Raw genomic sequence first — 16,590 nt, forward strand, 5'->3', positions numbered from 1 at the left:
TCGGATGTAGCCAGCAAAGTGTGAGGCTTATACACTCAACGGCCACTTTATTAGGTACACATTACTAGTACTGGGTTGAACCCCCCTTTTCCGGCTGTAACGAGTAGTTATTTGAGTTACTGTTTCTATCAGCTCAAACCAGTCTGGCCATTCTCTTCTGGCATCAACAAGGCATTTTCGCCCACAGAACTGCCGTTCACTGGATATTTCCAGACCGTTCTTTGTAAAACCTAGAGATAATTTTGTGTGAAAATCCCAGTAGATCAGCAGTTTCTGAAATACTAAGACCAGCCCATCTGGTACCAACAATCATACCATGTTCAAAGTCATTTAAATCACCTTCTTCCTGAACTGCAGCCAATCGTCTTCACCATGTCTACATGCCTAAATGCATTGAGTTGCAGCCATGTGATTGGCTGATTACAAAATTTGCGTTAACGAGCAGTTGGACAGGTGTACCTAATAAAGTGGCCGATGAGTGTATAGTGAAATAATTAACTGATTTTATTTTAAAAGCAAAAGTTGCATGGATAAAATTTTTAACATTTCAAGGTGTTTGTAATAAATTAATCATTAGGACATTTTAAGCCTCAAGCTAATGGAGTCCTGCTGGGTTGAGAAAAAACTAATCTACATCTTGGAAGACCTGAGGGTATTACATTTTCAGTGTAGTGTGAACTGTTTCATTAGTAATGCTCTCAAAACATTGTTAGCACAAAAACATGATTTATTCATCATTTATTGAACAGTTTTTTCAGAGACTTTTTTTGTGCTTTTTAATGCTCATCTAATATTTGATCTAAGATGGCACTGTAAGCAAGAAGGTCGCTGGTTTGAGTCCCAGCTGGTCCAGTTGGAATTTCTGTGTGGAGTTCTTCCCGTGATGGCGTGGGTTTCCTCTGGGTGCTCCGGTTTTCCCTACAGTCCTAAGACATGCGCTATAAGCGAATTGGATGAACCAAATTGTCTGTAGTGTGTGAATATGAGTGTTTGGGTATTTCCCAGTACATATATATATATATGGACCAATTGGCATTTCTTTGTGGAGTTTGCATGTTCTTCCCGTGTTGGTGTGGGTTTTCATCTGGGTGCTCCTGTTTCCACTCAGTCCAAAGACATGCGGTATAAGTGAATTGAAAAAACTAAATTGGCCGTAGTGTATAAATATGTGTGAATGTGAGAGCGTATGGGTGTTTCCCAGTACTATGTTGTGGCTGGAAGGGCATCCGCTGCGTAAAACATACGCTGGAATAGTTGGCGGTACATTCCCCTGTGGCAACCTGTGTAAAGTAAGGGACTAAGCTGAAGAAAAAAAAAAAAAACTCATTAGTGTAGTAATTATTATCCTCCAACTTACACATTTTTGTTATCAGCTAGAGGATTGACAATGCTTTCACTGGGTAATATGTGTAATAATTTACTTATTTTTAGGCATTTATTCAGCTCTCCAGTAGAGCAAAAAGTAAACCAAAGTAAACTAAACAAATCCCTCTCTGGTGTTTAGTGAGCTGGTACTGGCAATTACTCCAGTACCATGTTTAAATTGTCATCACAACCACCACAACTTGTGAAACAGTCATCTAAGTGTAAAATTATACTTTTCACAGCATAAATATTAATCTCACTGTTTATGCAAGTGTTTTACAGCTCTGTTGTCCTGCTGAGTTTGTGCAAATACCGCACCCTTTTGTTTCATTTGAAATGAATATGTTTTGCACGATACTGCTGGTTGCATAATGAAAACCGTAGACTGTAAACATGCCATTTCTTTTGTAAATCACATATTGACTGTCGCTCACATCCTTCTTTTTAATTACATGATATTTCGCCGAAGTCTATTTATAGCTTCCTTGCTCATTTTTTCCCTGTTATTCTATCAACATGCAAATGAGCATTTTTTTTTTCTTACTGGCAACAGTGTTTATACACTCTAAAAAATATCGGTTCTGTAACAGTTTTCATGTTTTCTGATTCACAAGTGTTTTCTGTTTATTTGCTGTTCCGAATTGCATTATGGGACCTTGATCTCTGCTCTGTTGACAATTCAACTTGCATTATAGTAGTTTGAAATAATGTAATGTGTAAAAATAATACATGGAGAAACAAGTCTGTAAAATAAGAAAATGTACTGGCAGTTTATTACAAGGTTTTTGAACCATAATGTACAACACCAACCTGACAATACACTCACTGGCCACTTTGTTAGGTGCACCTTACTAGTAGCAGCTTGGACCCCCTTTAGCCTTCAGAAACTACATCCCAAATGTGATTGGATTGAGATCTGGTGACTGTGGAGGCCATTTGAGTACAGTGAACTCATTGTCATGTTCAAGAAACCAGTCTGAGATGCGCTTTATGAAATGGTGCATTATCCTGCTGGAAGTAGCCATCAGCAGATGGGTACACTGTAGTCATGAAGGGGTGGACATGGTCAGCAACAATACTCAGGAAGGCTGTGGTGTTGACACGATGCTCAATTGGTCCTAATGGACCCAAAGTGTACCTAGAAAATATCCCCCACACCATTACACCACCACCCCCAGCCTGAACCGTTAATACAAGGCAGGATTGATCCATGCTTTCATGTTGTTGACTCCAAACTGTGACCCTACCATTCGAATGTTACAGCAGAAATCGAGACTCATCAGACCAGGCAACATTTCTCTAATCTTCTATTGTCCAATTTTGCTCAGCCTGTGTGAATTGTAGCCTCAGTTTCCTGTTCTTAGCTGACTTAGCTTAGCTTCTCCTGCTGTAGCCCATCCACCTCAAGGTTGGATGTGTTGTGCGTTCAGAGATGCTCTTCTGCATACCTCTGTTGTAACAACTGGTTATTTGAGTTACTGTTGCTTTTCTATCAGCTCGAACCAGTCATATTCTCCTCTGACCTCTGGCATCAACGAGGCTTTTGCGCCCACAGAACTGCCGCTCACTGGATATTTTCTCTTTTTCAGACCATTCTCTGTAAACCCTAGAGATGGTGGTACATGAAAATCCCAGTAGATCAGTAGTTTCTGAAATATTCAGACCAGCCCGTCTGGCACCAATTACCATGCCACGTTCAACTTCATTTAAATCACCTGTCTTCCCCGTTCTGATGCTCAGTTTGAACTGCAGCAGATCGCACCATGTCTACTTGCCTAAATGCATTGAGATGCTGCCATGTGATTGGCTGATTATAAATTTCCACTAACAAGCTATCGGACAGGTGTACCTAATAAAGTGGCCGGTGAGTGTATATACTGTATATTCGTAATTAAAACATCTGAATATGTGTCCTGGCCTGTTTGCTGTCTGAAAAAAATGATGCTTTTAGGTCAGGAAATGCTCAGATTTGGCTTTTAATAACACAGTGAACTCTTTTATCTGAAAAGATAAAGTGTGAGTGCCTGAAAGCAATTATATATCTTCAAATACATCTGAGATCATTTTAGATGTTTTATTTATCATCATATTCAGCTGCAATCACCATATTACATACTAAACATCAAGGAAAGCCCACTTAGTATAATTATAATCGTGCATGATCACATTTTCACATAAATCTAAGCACACAAATTTAAAATGTTGCACAATTTAATTGTAGCTGAACATAAGTTGAGAGATATTGAACACGTCCTGCCATTCCCGGACATTTTTATCTCGCATGTTGATTACCGTGACACGCTCATTGTTTTCAGGTCATCACAACACATGTAAGTGTAGCTTTTCCACATAAAATGAATGATTTGCTGAATGATATATTAAAGCGCATGTATAGTGTGCGCAACATCACGTTTAAATTGCTGATAGTGCACTCCTCCAGATAAGATTGATTGCTTTTTCGTCGAAACTGTTTATGTTTTCTCTCTTGGTATATTTAGAAGGTCATTCCTGAAACCTTAAACACATTTCTCGCTGGCTCGGTTTTTGAGATTGCAAATCTGGTCCACGTTGCCAACTCCAGTGGTCACTCCAAAGGAAACAAAGCTCGTAGGGAAGCGTGTTTACGAGTGGTTCTGATTTCGTAGAAACGCACTCCAATCTCGTAAGAAAAACAGTGATAAGATAGGATTTACGCAGACCTTAAACGCAGCCAGAACTCCAAATGGCAACAGTGGACAAGTAGTTTAAACACTCTGGCCTTAATTTGTTTAAGAGGACCTGATGGAATCGCAGCAGTAACATGTTGATTGTTGGCTTTCGCATGATAATTGCCATTCGCAGTCAAGTGCCTACTGGTTGATAAAACAGCACCAGAGGCTAAAATAAACAGGATAATCAAAACGAGTTATTAAGAAGACGAGCCCGAGGTTGCAATTAAATTTCAGCGGGTTGATATTGTCATGGGAGCTGAGCGCTGTGTTTATGCGAATACTTGAAAATTGTCAACCCTGATGGGCATTTGCTTGTGACCTTTTGAAGTCGCTCCCCTTAATAAATGTCGAGCTTTTGGCGGAAATGTCCAGACTAGAGTTCACAGTCATTTCATCCATATGCATGTAAAGACCTGGTCCAATAAACATAAATGATGAGAGAAAGTATGTAACTTATTTTTGTTATATTCTCTTTCAGTGTATTTTCATATAAATATATGTGACTCTGGATGTATTGCAGATGATCTTATGCTGCATAGGTAATTTTTTGACAATAGCCAAAAATGCCCTCAACGGCCACTTTATTAGGTACACCTTATTAGTACCGGGTTGGACCCCCTTTTGCCTTCAGAACTGCCTTAATCCTTTGTGGCATAGATTTAACAGAGTACTGGAAATATTCCTTAGAAATTTTGGTCCATATTGACATGATAGCATCACGCAATTGCTGCAGATTTGTCGGCTGCACATCCATGATGCAAATCTCTCGTTCCACCACATCCCAAAGATGCTCTATTGGATTGAGATCTGGTGACTGTGGAGGCCATTTGAGTACAGTGAACTCATTGTCATGTTCAAGAAACCAGTCTGAGATGATTCGTGTTTTATGACATGCATGGCGCATTATACTGCTGGTTGTAGCCATCAGAAGATGAATACACTGTGGTCATAAAGAGATGGATTTGGTCATCAACAATACTCAGGAAAGCTATGGTGTTCACATGATGCTCAATTGGTACTAATTTGCCCAAAGTGTGCCAAGAATATATCCCTCACACCATTACACCATCACCAGCCTAATCCGTTAATACAAGGCAGGATGGATCCATTCTTTCATGTTGTTGACTGATGTTGTTGATGATTGAATGATTAGAAATTTGCGTTAAACAAGCAGTTGGTCAGGTGTACCTAATAAAGTGGCCGGTAAGTCTACATATGGGTCAAAATTGAGTATATTTTTATTTTATCCCAAAAATGATTAGAATATTAAGTAAAGATCATGCTTCAAGATGTTTTATAAATTACCTAAAGTAAATGCAGTCAAGCCTAAAATTATTCAGAATCTGGCAAATTCTGAGTTAAAGTTATTTTTATTCAACCAGTAATTTTTTTATTTTATTTTTTTTTTACCAGAAATGACATAGACTTTTCCTAAAAGACAATAAGACGATTTACAAGCAGCGTCATTGTGGAAAATAAATATTTCTCAGCTTTTATTTACATTTAAACAAAAACTTTAAGTCAGGATTTGTCAGGGGTATGAATCGTTTTAGTCTATTTACTGTCTATCAAAACTCAGTTTGTTTATAAGAGTTTCATTTGGACAACTTTAAAAGAATTTTTTTTGTATTTATTATTATTTTTTTTTTAACCCCTCAGATTTTTAAATAGTTGTATTAAATATTGTCCCATCCCAACAAAGTATACATCAATAGAAAACTTACTTATTCAGCTTCAGTTGATGTATACATTTACTTAATATCCAAAACTTTACATTTATAAATGTTTTTGTGGTCCTGGTTATACATATATAAAATCTATTTTCTTTTAACACAATGCCATGATTATTTTCAACATTAAAAACATCTTAATACATTTGTCTAGAAATGTAAATAAAAAATTTTCTCAATTTCACTTTTTGTCCTGTTAGTGATTTGTAAAGTATCTTTTACTAATATAAACCAGTCCTAATGATCGGCACCTCAGGAAATGACACCGCTTTAGTGGGAAATCAACAGCATAAACATCGATGTGTTAGAAAATGATCTGATGAAAGCTGTGATGTTTCTGTGCCATTTAGTTTGTCAAGCATTCGTTCTGTTCAATACACTTGCAGAAATTTTGATCACAGTGAACTTTGACACTGTGTTTAGCATCGTAGTCATTTAAAGATTGTAAAGCTTTTACAAATCAAGCAGAAGAGACAAAAATACTGTCTGAAAATCAAAAGGTGTTTGGCTGAACTAAAGCAATAATTTTGACTGTTTATGTTTGTTCTCTTATCATTTCTGGACAATTAAGTGAAATGTTAGGCTAATATCTAGATGAATATTGCCCATATTGCCCATATTTATCTTTTACTACCTATTAAATTCAGTGTGTGTGTGTGTGTGTGTGTGTGTATATACACCTATATATATACCTAATATATATACCTAAGACTATGCAAGGACTTTTACATAAGACAGAACAAAAATGTACAAGGTATTTTAAGGTAAGTAGTGCAACATGATTGTGGGGTACATTCACGGGTAAACATTGTTTACCTTTCTGAATACTTGTAAGGTGGAGTTTAACGGTGATTTCACACTTGGTTCAATTGCCTGGACCAAACCCAAGTTCGTTTGTCCCCCTCCCCCCTTGCGTCATCAAGCTGCTGTTTCGTGTACAGCTGTTGATAGGTGACTGCCACGAAAGCAAAGCATCGCATAGGCGTACGTATATTACGGTTGTTCTGCTTTTACTTAATCTTTTGGTTTTGTTTTGGTTTTGAGAGTAACTTGCATCTATCTGCCACAAAAAAGAACCAAAAATATATATTTAAACAACATTCCGAATATCACACGATGTCTGCAAAAGTCGTTTTAGGTGGAAACAGGCAGACGTTATCGCTGTTTGCACTGGGTCAGTCTCAGTTGTCACCAAGGTAGGTGATACACAGACCCACACACACAAGAATGAACTTTATTAAAACTACAGTTGTTGTACAGTTGGGGGTTCACTTTCATTATTTTGTACGATTGGATTCATATCAGAAGTTCACACGAACCGTATACCCCAGACATCTCTTTCACGCAGACTCGGGTACGGTTCACAGGTGCGCACTGGAGTTCAGAAGACACGTTCACACTAGCTAAACGTACCGTACTCTGATGTCAAATGCACCCGGGTGCGGACCAAAAGTGCTAGTGTGACTAAGTCAAGTGCATATAGAGAGAAGAGTGTTTCTACAAGTGGTTTGTCAAGCCCACTCATCTCTGTGAGGCATGTGAGTGTTAGGTATGGGATTCTATCTGACATTTTTCTCAAAACGTTTAATCCTGTTACTATTTGTTTTTAAATGATGTGATGTGTTTTTTTTTCAAGTTTTGGAATTTTTATTTAGATAAATGCAATATGAAATGCACAAAATGTAAAGGTCTGTGTCTCAAAACTGCTCAGAATTCAAACAGAACCTTATAATTCAATGGTCAGGAAGGTTGAAAATGCTTTAACTTGAAGAACATTTGTCATAGTTTTAAGAAAACCATAAGCTGTCCAAGCTAACAAGAAGATTTAGAGGTCAGCTACAGGGATTTTAAGCAGTAAAACATTTTCGATGACAAGAAGACTAAACACGTCTTAAGTTTTAGCCTTAAGCTTCTCTTGTGTTTCATATCTCACCTTTATGTTGTCTCACATCATCATCTGTGGAAAGCCTGCGTTAAACCAGCCTTATTGCAATGCCACCAAATCCAAAACTCAAGGCTTCCCCATATATCAGAGCACTGTAGATCGCATACACGAATAAAACCAGCGTGATTGAAAACACGTTGGAGCTCTCTGGCTGCAATCATCACCTTGACTTGCTCCGAGCTTTGAGCTCAGATAATGATTAAAAAGCAATCCAAAGCAATTAGCCATATAGCTACTCGGTTTCAAAAAAATATCAGCCAATTTGTCAAGATTTCATCATATCTGAATGATTGGGCCAAATAGCGTCCAGTTGATTGAACTTTCGCAGAAGTGAGATATGCATCAGGGTATTGGGTGAATAATCGTCGGGGTTTCCGCTGGCAGGGAAATTGGACTTGCATAACAATACATGAAGGTGGAATTCAACTTTTTGACCTCTTTTTACACATTTCAGGCTCGCAGCTGTTCTCCAAAAGCTAAATGTGTTTATTTTCAGAGCGCATGAAGATGCATCGCACTAAGCTTGACCTGATGATTTCAGCCTCATTATGCTTTTTAACAAATCTTTCTTTCAGAACTCTTTCATTTTCTGCACAACTTTGAACTAGTTTTGAAGTTAGGTTGTTCTCTGTGCTTTTCAGAGCTTGCAGACACGTGGCTTGAAAAAAAAAATAGTGTGAACATTGTGCTAAACGTCTCCCTTTGCTGAGGATGAAAGTCATGGTAAGTGAATGATATTTAATTAAATATTGGTTGAAATATTAGGCTTAAAGATGGGGTTGTGTATATTTTTGTTTTAAGATACTGGTAGTAAAACTGATATTTTTACAATGGTAACTGACTTTTAGATGTGTTGGTTTACAGGGACTCTTTAGGTGTAATCTGTTTAATACAGTAAAAATTGCGTATTAAATGGCCCTACCCTTAAACCCAAACCCTCGCAGCAAACCTGTGGCAAACTTTGAATGTCAAAAGACCCTATTTAGATTTCGAATTACGAGGACATCAGGGATGTTCTCGTAAACCACCATAGATTGTTTGTTCATCTTCCACCAGCCAAGAACATCCATTTTATTTTCCATGACAGTCATCTTCCCAGTCAGCTTGCTGAACATTTTTCCACTCCGCAAAATTAGCTCTTTTTGACTTATCCGTCATCATTTGTTTCACCGTTGCAGGGATTGGGTTTTAATGTTGTAACAAATGATTTGATTACTTTCTTGCGCTAATCGAAATGCATCACATGACTTGTTTATTGTTCACTTGTTGACATGATGTTTATTTACAGTGCAAGCCAGAGGCAGGCCCGACCCTGTTAAAATGATAAAAATTAAGCCTGAACCCATCGGGTTCCTTCGGGTTCGGGTTTTCAGCATTGTCATTCTAGCACAGAGAGGTTTTACAAACAATTTGTAGAAAAGCAAATCATATAGTCTGGTTTTAATAAATAATATTTTGATATTCAGTAAGTTTGTCTTTAAAAAAAAAGCAAAATAATCTGCCAAATAAATCTTGTCAACACAAAAAGCAAGATTATTTTGCTCACCTCATTGGCAGATTATTTAGCCTTATTTAAACTCACTTAATTTTGATTATTTTTGGAAAGAAGTAGTTTGAACAAGCAGCAAAAATAGTTTTTGAGTGTAAGTACATACCAGTTATGAAGGTAACGGTGTCAATTAAAAGAGTTTTGGTACCCAACCCTAAAAAGCAGGCAATGAATGAATTTTATTGGGCATTGTCATACTATCAGTGCTCTTTGTAAAGCTGATCTATGTCTTTGACAGAGAGGTTTTATGAGGTCCTTAATGCACTTCCATGGGCAATCCTAAACGCTTCCGATTGATGGCAGGGAAGTGAATAAATCATCCTTATCATCACACTTAAACAGGCCAAGTTGAGAAGCTGTCATACTATTCTGATGGTTTTATTTTTGTAGGACTTGAAGAGCGAGTGTGTGTGTGTGTGTTTGTGCAGGTGGAGAACATTACTGAGAGAGAGAGGCACATTTGACCTAATCTTCGAAAACCAAGAGCGACACAGAAATCGCAGATTGCCAAAAAACGTCTAATTACGGTTTATACATCAGTATTGTTTTCAGTTCGTCTGATCTTTCAGACATGAATGCCGTTTGATTAAATCTTCACACTTGTTTGATCTCTACAAAAAAAAAGTGTTTTATGTTGGCAAACATCTTCTTAATTAGTTTTTCAAATTTCACCATTTATCACCTGTGGAGTCCAGCAAAAAAAGTATGCCGTGTGTTTCTGACACATGGTGGCAATTTGAGAAGTTTCCCCAACATTTTAGCCGTATTTATGAGGTAATTCCTTTGAAAGCGGTATCGTTACAACAAACCTCGCTCATGCATGCGTGACCTAAATGTCATACGTGCTTCAAAATCGCTGTTGTATTTCAACAAAGCGCTCTTTGATTCAACAGAGGCTGAAAGACTGAAATTAACCTTTTGGATCATTAACTATTATCATCATCTGCACTATAAACAATGTCGTAACTTGGAACCACAAACGCATGCATGATAAATCAGCAGTTCACTGATAAATTATGCAGCCAATTGCTAGTTGGAAGCCCGCGGTCCCTTTAGGCATGATAAGAGCTTTCATTATGAGTACCAGCAGTGTTAATACTGCAGTGTCGGACGTCAGACCCCCAAAAAACAAAACATAACATTTCCCCCCTACAATTATATTGGGTGGATGTAGTTTTGGTCGTGCCTTATAGTTTACGTTGTGTGACAAACTAACACACTGCAAAAACGATTTTTTTTGTCTTGTTTCTAGTCCAAATATCTACAAATTCTTAAATCAAGAAGCATTTTCTAGACAAGAAAAACATATAGTCTTGTTTTAAGAAATAATAAGTCAAAGTTAAGTTTTTCCTTAAAATAAGCAAAACAATCTACCAATGGGGTAAGCAAAATAATCTGATGTCAAAAGGAAAGAACGCATTATTTTGCTTGTTTAAAGGAAAAACTCACTTTATTTGGCTTATTATTTCTTAAAATAAGACTATATGTTTTGACAAAACAAAACAATATTTTTTACATGTCTAGAAAATGCTGCTTGATTTAAAAATATTTAGATATTTGCACTTGAAACATGACAAAAAACTAAGTGAGAAAACATTTTTATCAGTACAGGGTTGTGTTTGTCATTTAAAATTGAAATTAGAATGTATTTAAATTAGGTTTGGGCGATGTCGACCAATCTGGCATCGTATAATGTCTAATGTGAAACATTGCGATGGATGATGGCATCGTCATCATGTGAAAAAAAGGGGAGGGGGGTGTGTTTGACAAAGTGTGCGCGGCATGTCTGAAGAGCGAGTAGGAATCCGGGAGTGAGAAGGGTGCGTGACTTATTTGAGGACCGGGAGGAGACGTTTAATTTCGCAAGTTAATCACTCGTTTGCGGGCATTATGAGTCCCGCAAATGCATAGAGACTCCCGGAACTTCCGAGAGACTTGGGATGTTTGAATATCACGATTAACAACTATAGTGAGACGTGATCCAGCGGAATATTGTTGATAAACTGTCTGATGTACACTGCTCTCTGGAGCTGAGAGGAGCGCGTGACAGTGTGTGGCTGTGTGTGTGTGTGGCTGTGTGTGTTTGTGGTCACGTGATGTGCGTTTTCAGTGGACGGAGGGCTGTTCAGAAATGTTAGGTAAAACATGGTGTGGATGTGGATCATTTTCGTTCTAAAATGCCTTTTTAACACTAAGACGTATTAGTGTCAACTGGGCCTGAGTGTGTATTTTTCGCGAGTGGGTTTGTGACGGGGCCGGGGCGGAGGATCGGCGATGCCGGCTCAGCATTGTGTTGTCTATTGGCAATCACCGATGGACAATGGCATTTTCTATCGGCCCAACCCTAATTTAAATAATTATATACTTTAATTATTATATAATTTACTTTTCTTGTGCTTCTCAAGACAGCAAAAGTAAACTTGCATAATATGGCTATAAAATGATAGCTATCTTAAAGAAATCATTATTTTGTATAATGAAATTTCAGTTTACAATACCAATACAATATAATACAAAGTTTAAAATAGTCTAATTAAATAAATCCTTAAAGCAATTGTAGTTTTAAACTACATAAAACATGTGCTGGATAAGTTGGTGGTTCATTCCGCTGTGGCGACCGCGGATTGATAAAGGGACTAAGCCGAAAAGAAATTAAATGAATGAGTGATACTTTTTAATTATTATGTATTTACGTTTATTGTGCTTCTCAAGAAAGTTGTATAGAAAAGAAATAACGCAAATATATGCCTGCATAATACGGCAATATAATGAAAGCTGTCTTAAAGAAAGCATTATTTTGTATTTAATTTAGTTTCAGGTACAATACAAATACAATATAATAACAAAGTGAATAGAAAAAATAGAATCAAATTAAATTAAATCCTTAAAGTGTAGTTTTTAACGCTAAAAATTAATTTACAGATTAATAGTACTTTTTCTTTATAGTTTTTAATTTAATTTAATTTTTTTATTTGCCTTCTGTTTAGTCCCTTTATTCATCAGGGGTCGCCACAGCAGAATGAACCACCTACTTATCCAGCATATGTTTTACACAGCGAATGCCTAGTACTGGAAAACATCCATACACTCTCATTCACATTTATTTTATTCAATTCACCTAAAGCACATGTTTTTGCACTGTGGGGGAAACCGGAGCACCCGGAGGAAACCCAAATCAACACGGGGAGAACATGCAAACTCCACACAGAAATGTCAGCTGACCCAGCTGGGACTCGAACCAGCGACCTTCTTGCTGTAAGGCAACAATCCTAACCACTGAGCCACCGTGCCGCTTATAGAATGATACAAAGTGAAAGTTTAAAATATATTTAATCCATATTGCTTATATGATATTTTTTTATAAACGTATAACGACACACTTCATACTGTAGTAAGTGTAGTATTTAAATTTAATCCAAAATAAGCACACACAGTAAGAGAAAGATATTAAAATATTACATTTAATAATTACAAAAATTAGATTTAGTACATTTAGAGTAAGATTAAAATAAAATAACATTTCTAAATCTAAATCTGCAGTCAACGATTTAATAATAATACAATAATTTAAATAATTACACATGAACTAATCTCAATATTTTCTTAATATATTTAAAATTACATACAAAAAAAACACTTTTTAAAGCTTTGAAAGAAACTTTATGTAAGAATAGGCAGTGAAACATAAATAAAATTGTGTTACATCACTATCTAAACGAACTCAGCAGAGACGCCAGCCAATCAGAGGTCTTGATTGGTGTCCGACGAATCTCTTTTGACTATTGATTTAGACTTTTATCACATCTTTGACCTGAGCTTCAACTCTTTTAATTGACTTGATAAATATATTTCTGGGTGTGAAACAACATATTAGGTTTATTTCTGCAAAACCATGTCTGTATAGTTCATTTACGCCTTACATAAGCGCTCCATAAAACGCAAACAATATACACAATTAATGCAATTAAATCCTACGCTTTGAGGGATGACAGGGGGCTCCGTAACTGAACAGCACTGGATCTGTCCGGAAAGATGACCTGGAGTGAGTTTTCAGGGCAGATGATTTCTGACAGGGAGCTGTTTTTCCTCTCCTCTGGTCTGAATTAGGCTCTTTCTGTTGTTGTAAAACAAATAAATTCTACATTAGGTAACTAAATACAGTCTGGCCCTCCTCACAAACCCAACGGCCCCGACCCGAATCAGGCCCACAGCCAAAGTAGTACTCATAGAGACTTCTATTGTATTATATAATGTGACTTTTCCTGATTGAAGGGTAAGTGGTGGCTGATAAATAACATAAACTAACATGAAATGGCAAGATTTTAGGTTAAAGTCATCTGTGTATTGTGTGAGGGGAGATCAGGTGGTGTTTGTGTGACACCTTGACTTACTGTTTAATACATCCTTTAATAGTGTTTATACCTTAGTGTGTAATGCAAAACATACTTAAAGGATATAAAATATTTGCTTTTAACTGGCTTATGTAATTGTATATTTATTTATTTATATTTAAATTTTATTTATTTAAAATGTGATCTATTTATTTATTTATTTGTATTTTTTATATTACTTATTTGTATTTTTTAAATTGCTTAATTTAAATTAATTGGCTTATGACATTCTTTATTTATTTATATTTACATTTGATTTATTTAAAATGTTATCTGTTTATTTTTTCATTTATTTCAATTTATTTATTTATTTTTATATTTATTTTTTATTTATTTTTCATACATTTTTTTTACTTTTTATCTGTGTATTTATTCATTTTTTATGATTATGATTTTAAAGTTTTATCTGTTTATTTATTTTTATTTATTTATGTACATTTGTATTTATTTTTAGATTGTACCTATTTGTTTATTTTATTATTTATTTATTTAACTTTTTTCCATTGTTAAGAATTTTAGCATGAAGCAGGAAAAAGCCATCCTTGTTGAATAATATAAATTCTTGACTATGATGAGTGACTAAAACGATAAAATAAAATATGCTATTAAATAAATAATATTACATGAATATTTCATTTTTAATTAATAATTTTTGTACAAATGTCAAATTTTTACTGTTAAGCTTTGGTTAAAAAAACAACTATGATTGCAAATAAAAAAATGCATTTAAAAAATAGATAGTATACTAATCTAATAATTTCATTTTTTATAATAAAAAATAATAGATAATTGTGTAGATGGTATGCAAATATATACAGTATATTAAAGCTTATAAATATGTCTGTGTTTTTGCTTATTTTTCTTTGTCATAATTGCAAGTTAGCCTTTTGCTAATGCATTTTTTATATTTATTAAAGAAAATTTAAATAATAATATAGAATTGTTTGTAGTTTTATTCCCTCAAACAAATGCCTTAAGTGGGTAGAGTTTGGATATGTCAATTTGCCTCGTACGACTGCAATTATTTCTATATAATTAATTCAATGATTTCACTGTCTGAATTTTTTCTAAAACAAAATATAACATTTTTCTGATAGAACTTTCTTAGATAGGGGTGACATGATGGCTTCGTGGTTAGCATTGTTGTCTCACAGCAAGAAGGTTGCTGGTTCAAGTCCCAGTGTCAGTTGGCATTTCTGTGTGGAGTTTGTATGTTTTCCCCATGTTGGTGTAAGGTTTCTTCAGGTGCTCCGGTTTCCCCCACAGTCCAAATCATGTGCTATAGGTGAATTGAATAAACTAAATTGGCCATAGTGTATAATTGTGCTCGTTAGTGTGTATGGATGTTTCCCAGTACTGGGTTGCAGCTGAATAAAGGGACTAAGCCAAAAAGAAAATCAAGGAACAAATTCCTCACTGTACTATTGTAGGTAATCAATATGATAAATAATAATGAGGATGATGATTATTATTATTATTATTTTTATTATTCAATAGTGATAATAAAATTATATTTCTCACATTTTCCTACAGTTGGCGCATTACATGTCATATAAACTGCATGCATAAAATGGCAAACCTAGTAAAAATTGCATTAATAATAGTTTTATCGTGTTGCACTGCATGTCAGCCGCCCAGTTTTCTTCTATTAAACTCCATAACATTTAAAAGCCATTACAATATAGTTGATCCATAGCAATTACAAAGGGTCAGAGATACATAGAGGCTGGAAACAAACCTTGATCCGCACCCTGAAAGCGATGTGTCAATCCTGCCAAGCCCCTCACATAAAACTGAGTTGGAGGCTCAATAAAACACAGCTACCCTCGAGTGAAGGAGAGCTATGCACAACGTGTGAAAACAAACAGCAGATCAATCCGGCTGAGCTTTTCCCCAAGGAAAGGTGAATAGCTCCGTGTAAAGTTTCACCTTCAGAAAAGGGCCCTTAAGTTCCAGTGATCGTGAGGATCATTCTGGCATTGGCGCTTTCTCTCGCACGCTTCCCATGAGAATGATTTGAGTCAGGGCAAAGAGTCAGTCAGTTTGACCTCAATCCCCAAGAGCACAGCCTCACCACAAACTGAACCAAAATAAGAATTATGTCAAAATAAACAAGTGGGTAAGGGGCATAGTGCATTCAAAAATCTCATGAAAAGGAGCATCAGCCTGCTTTCTGAAATAAGCCTGCAAAAAAGCTTTTACGTAATCTGAAGATGAAGCTGTAATTGTACATCAAGTTGAAATGACATTTTATGCCCATTTCCCATCTTAAAATATGTAGATTTTATTCTGAATGACCACAGATCAACTTACTGTCAAACATTTTGGACGTATCGTGAACATTTGTTATCCGTCTTAAAAGCAGGATTGTGCAAGAATTTGGAAAATCTTTTTAGTGTGTGAATTTACATCTAATTGGCCACGCTACACAGGAAGTAGAAATTAGATTCAGAGTGGAATGACCAAATAAGGTATTTACTTTAATGCAGTCAAAAGAAATATAAGGATAATGCATTCTGGGAAATGAAGTCCTTTATAGGAATTTAAATTTATTTATATTCATTTAAAAAATACATGCAGAATATACAGTTGAAGTCAGAATTATAGCCCCTTTTATTTTTTTTTTATTTTTTAAATATGTCCCAAAAGATGTTTAATAGAGCAAGGATGTTTTCACACTGTTTAATATTTTTTTTTCTTCTGGAGAACGTCTAATTTGTTTTATTTTGGCTAGAATAAAGTCAGTTTTTAATTTTTTTTTAAACCATAAGGTCAAAATTATTAGCCTCTTTAAGCTAGATTTTTTCGATAGTCTACAGAACAAACCGTCATTATACAATAACTTTCCTAATTACCCTAACCTGCCTAGTTAACCTAATTAACCTAATTAAGCTTTTAA

General features: G+C 35.6%; 1 protein-coding gene across 6 annotated transcripts in view; it reads left to right on the top strand.

Annotated features, from left to right (window-relative positions):
* Positions 1–16,590, top strand: part of angpt4 (angiopoietin 4) — a 115,538-nt gene that overhangs the window by 7,824 nt on the left and 91,124 nt on the right. For all 6 annotated transcript variants that reach the window (XM_087258064.1, XM_087258062.1, XM_087258066.1 and 3 more), the window contains one exon: positions 8,393–8,474. Coding sequence is in view for 2 of the 6 variants with exons in the window: in XM_087258062.1 (XP_087114188.1) it covers positions 8,463–8,474 (12 nt within the window). In the remaining 4 variants the exon portion in view is untranslated. The remainder of the gene's footprint in view (positions 1–8,392; positions 8,475–16,590) is intronic.

The sequence above is a fragment of the Danio rerio genome, chromosome 6 (assembly GCF_052040795.2).
Source record: "Danio rerio strain M-AB ecotype USA chromosome 6, GRCz13ab, whole genome shotgun sequence".
Taxonomy (NCBI): domain Eukaryota; kingdom Metazoa; phylum Chordata; class Actinopteri; order Cypriniformes; family Danionidae; genus Danio; species Danio rerio.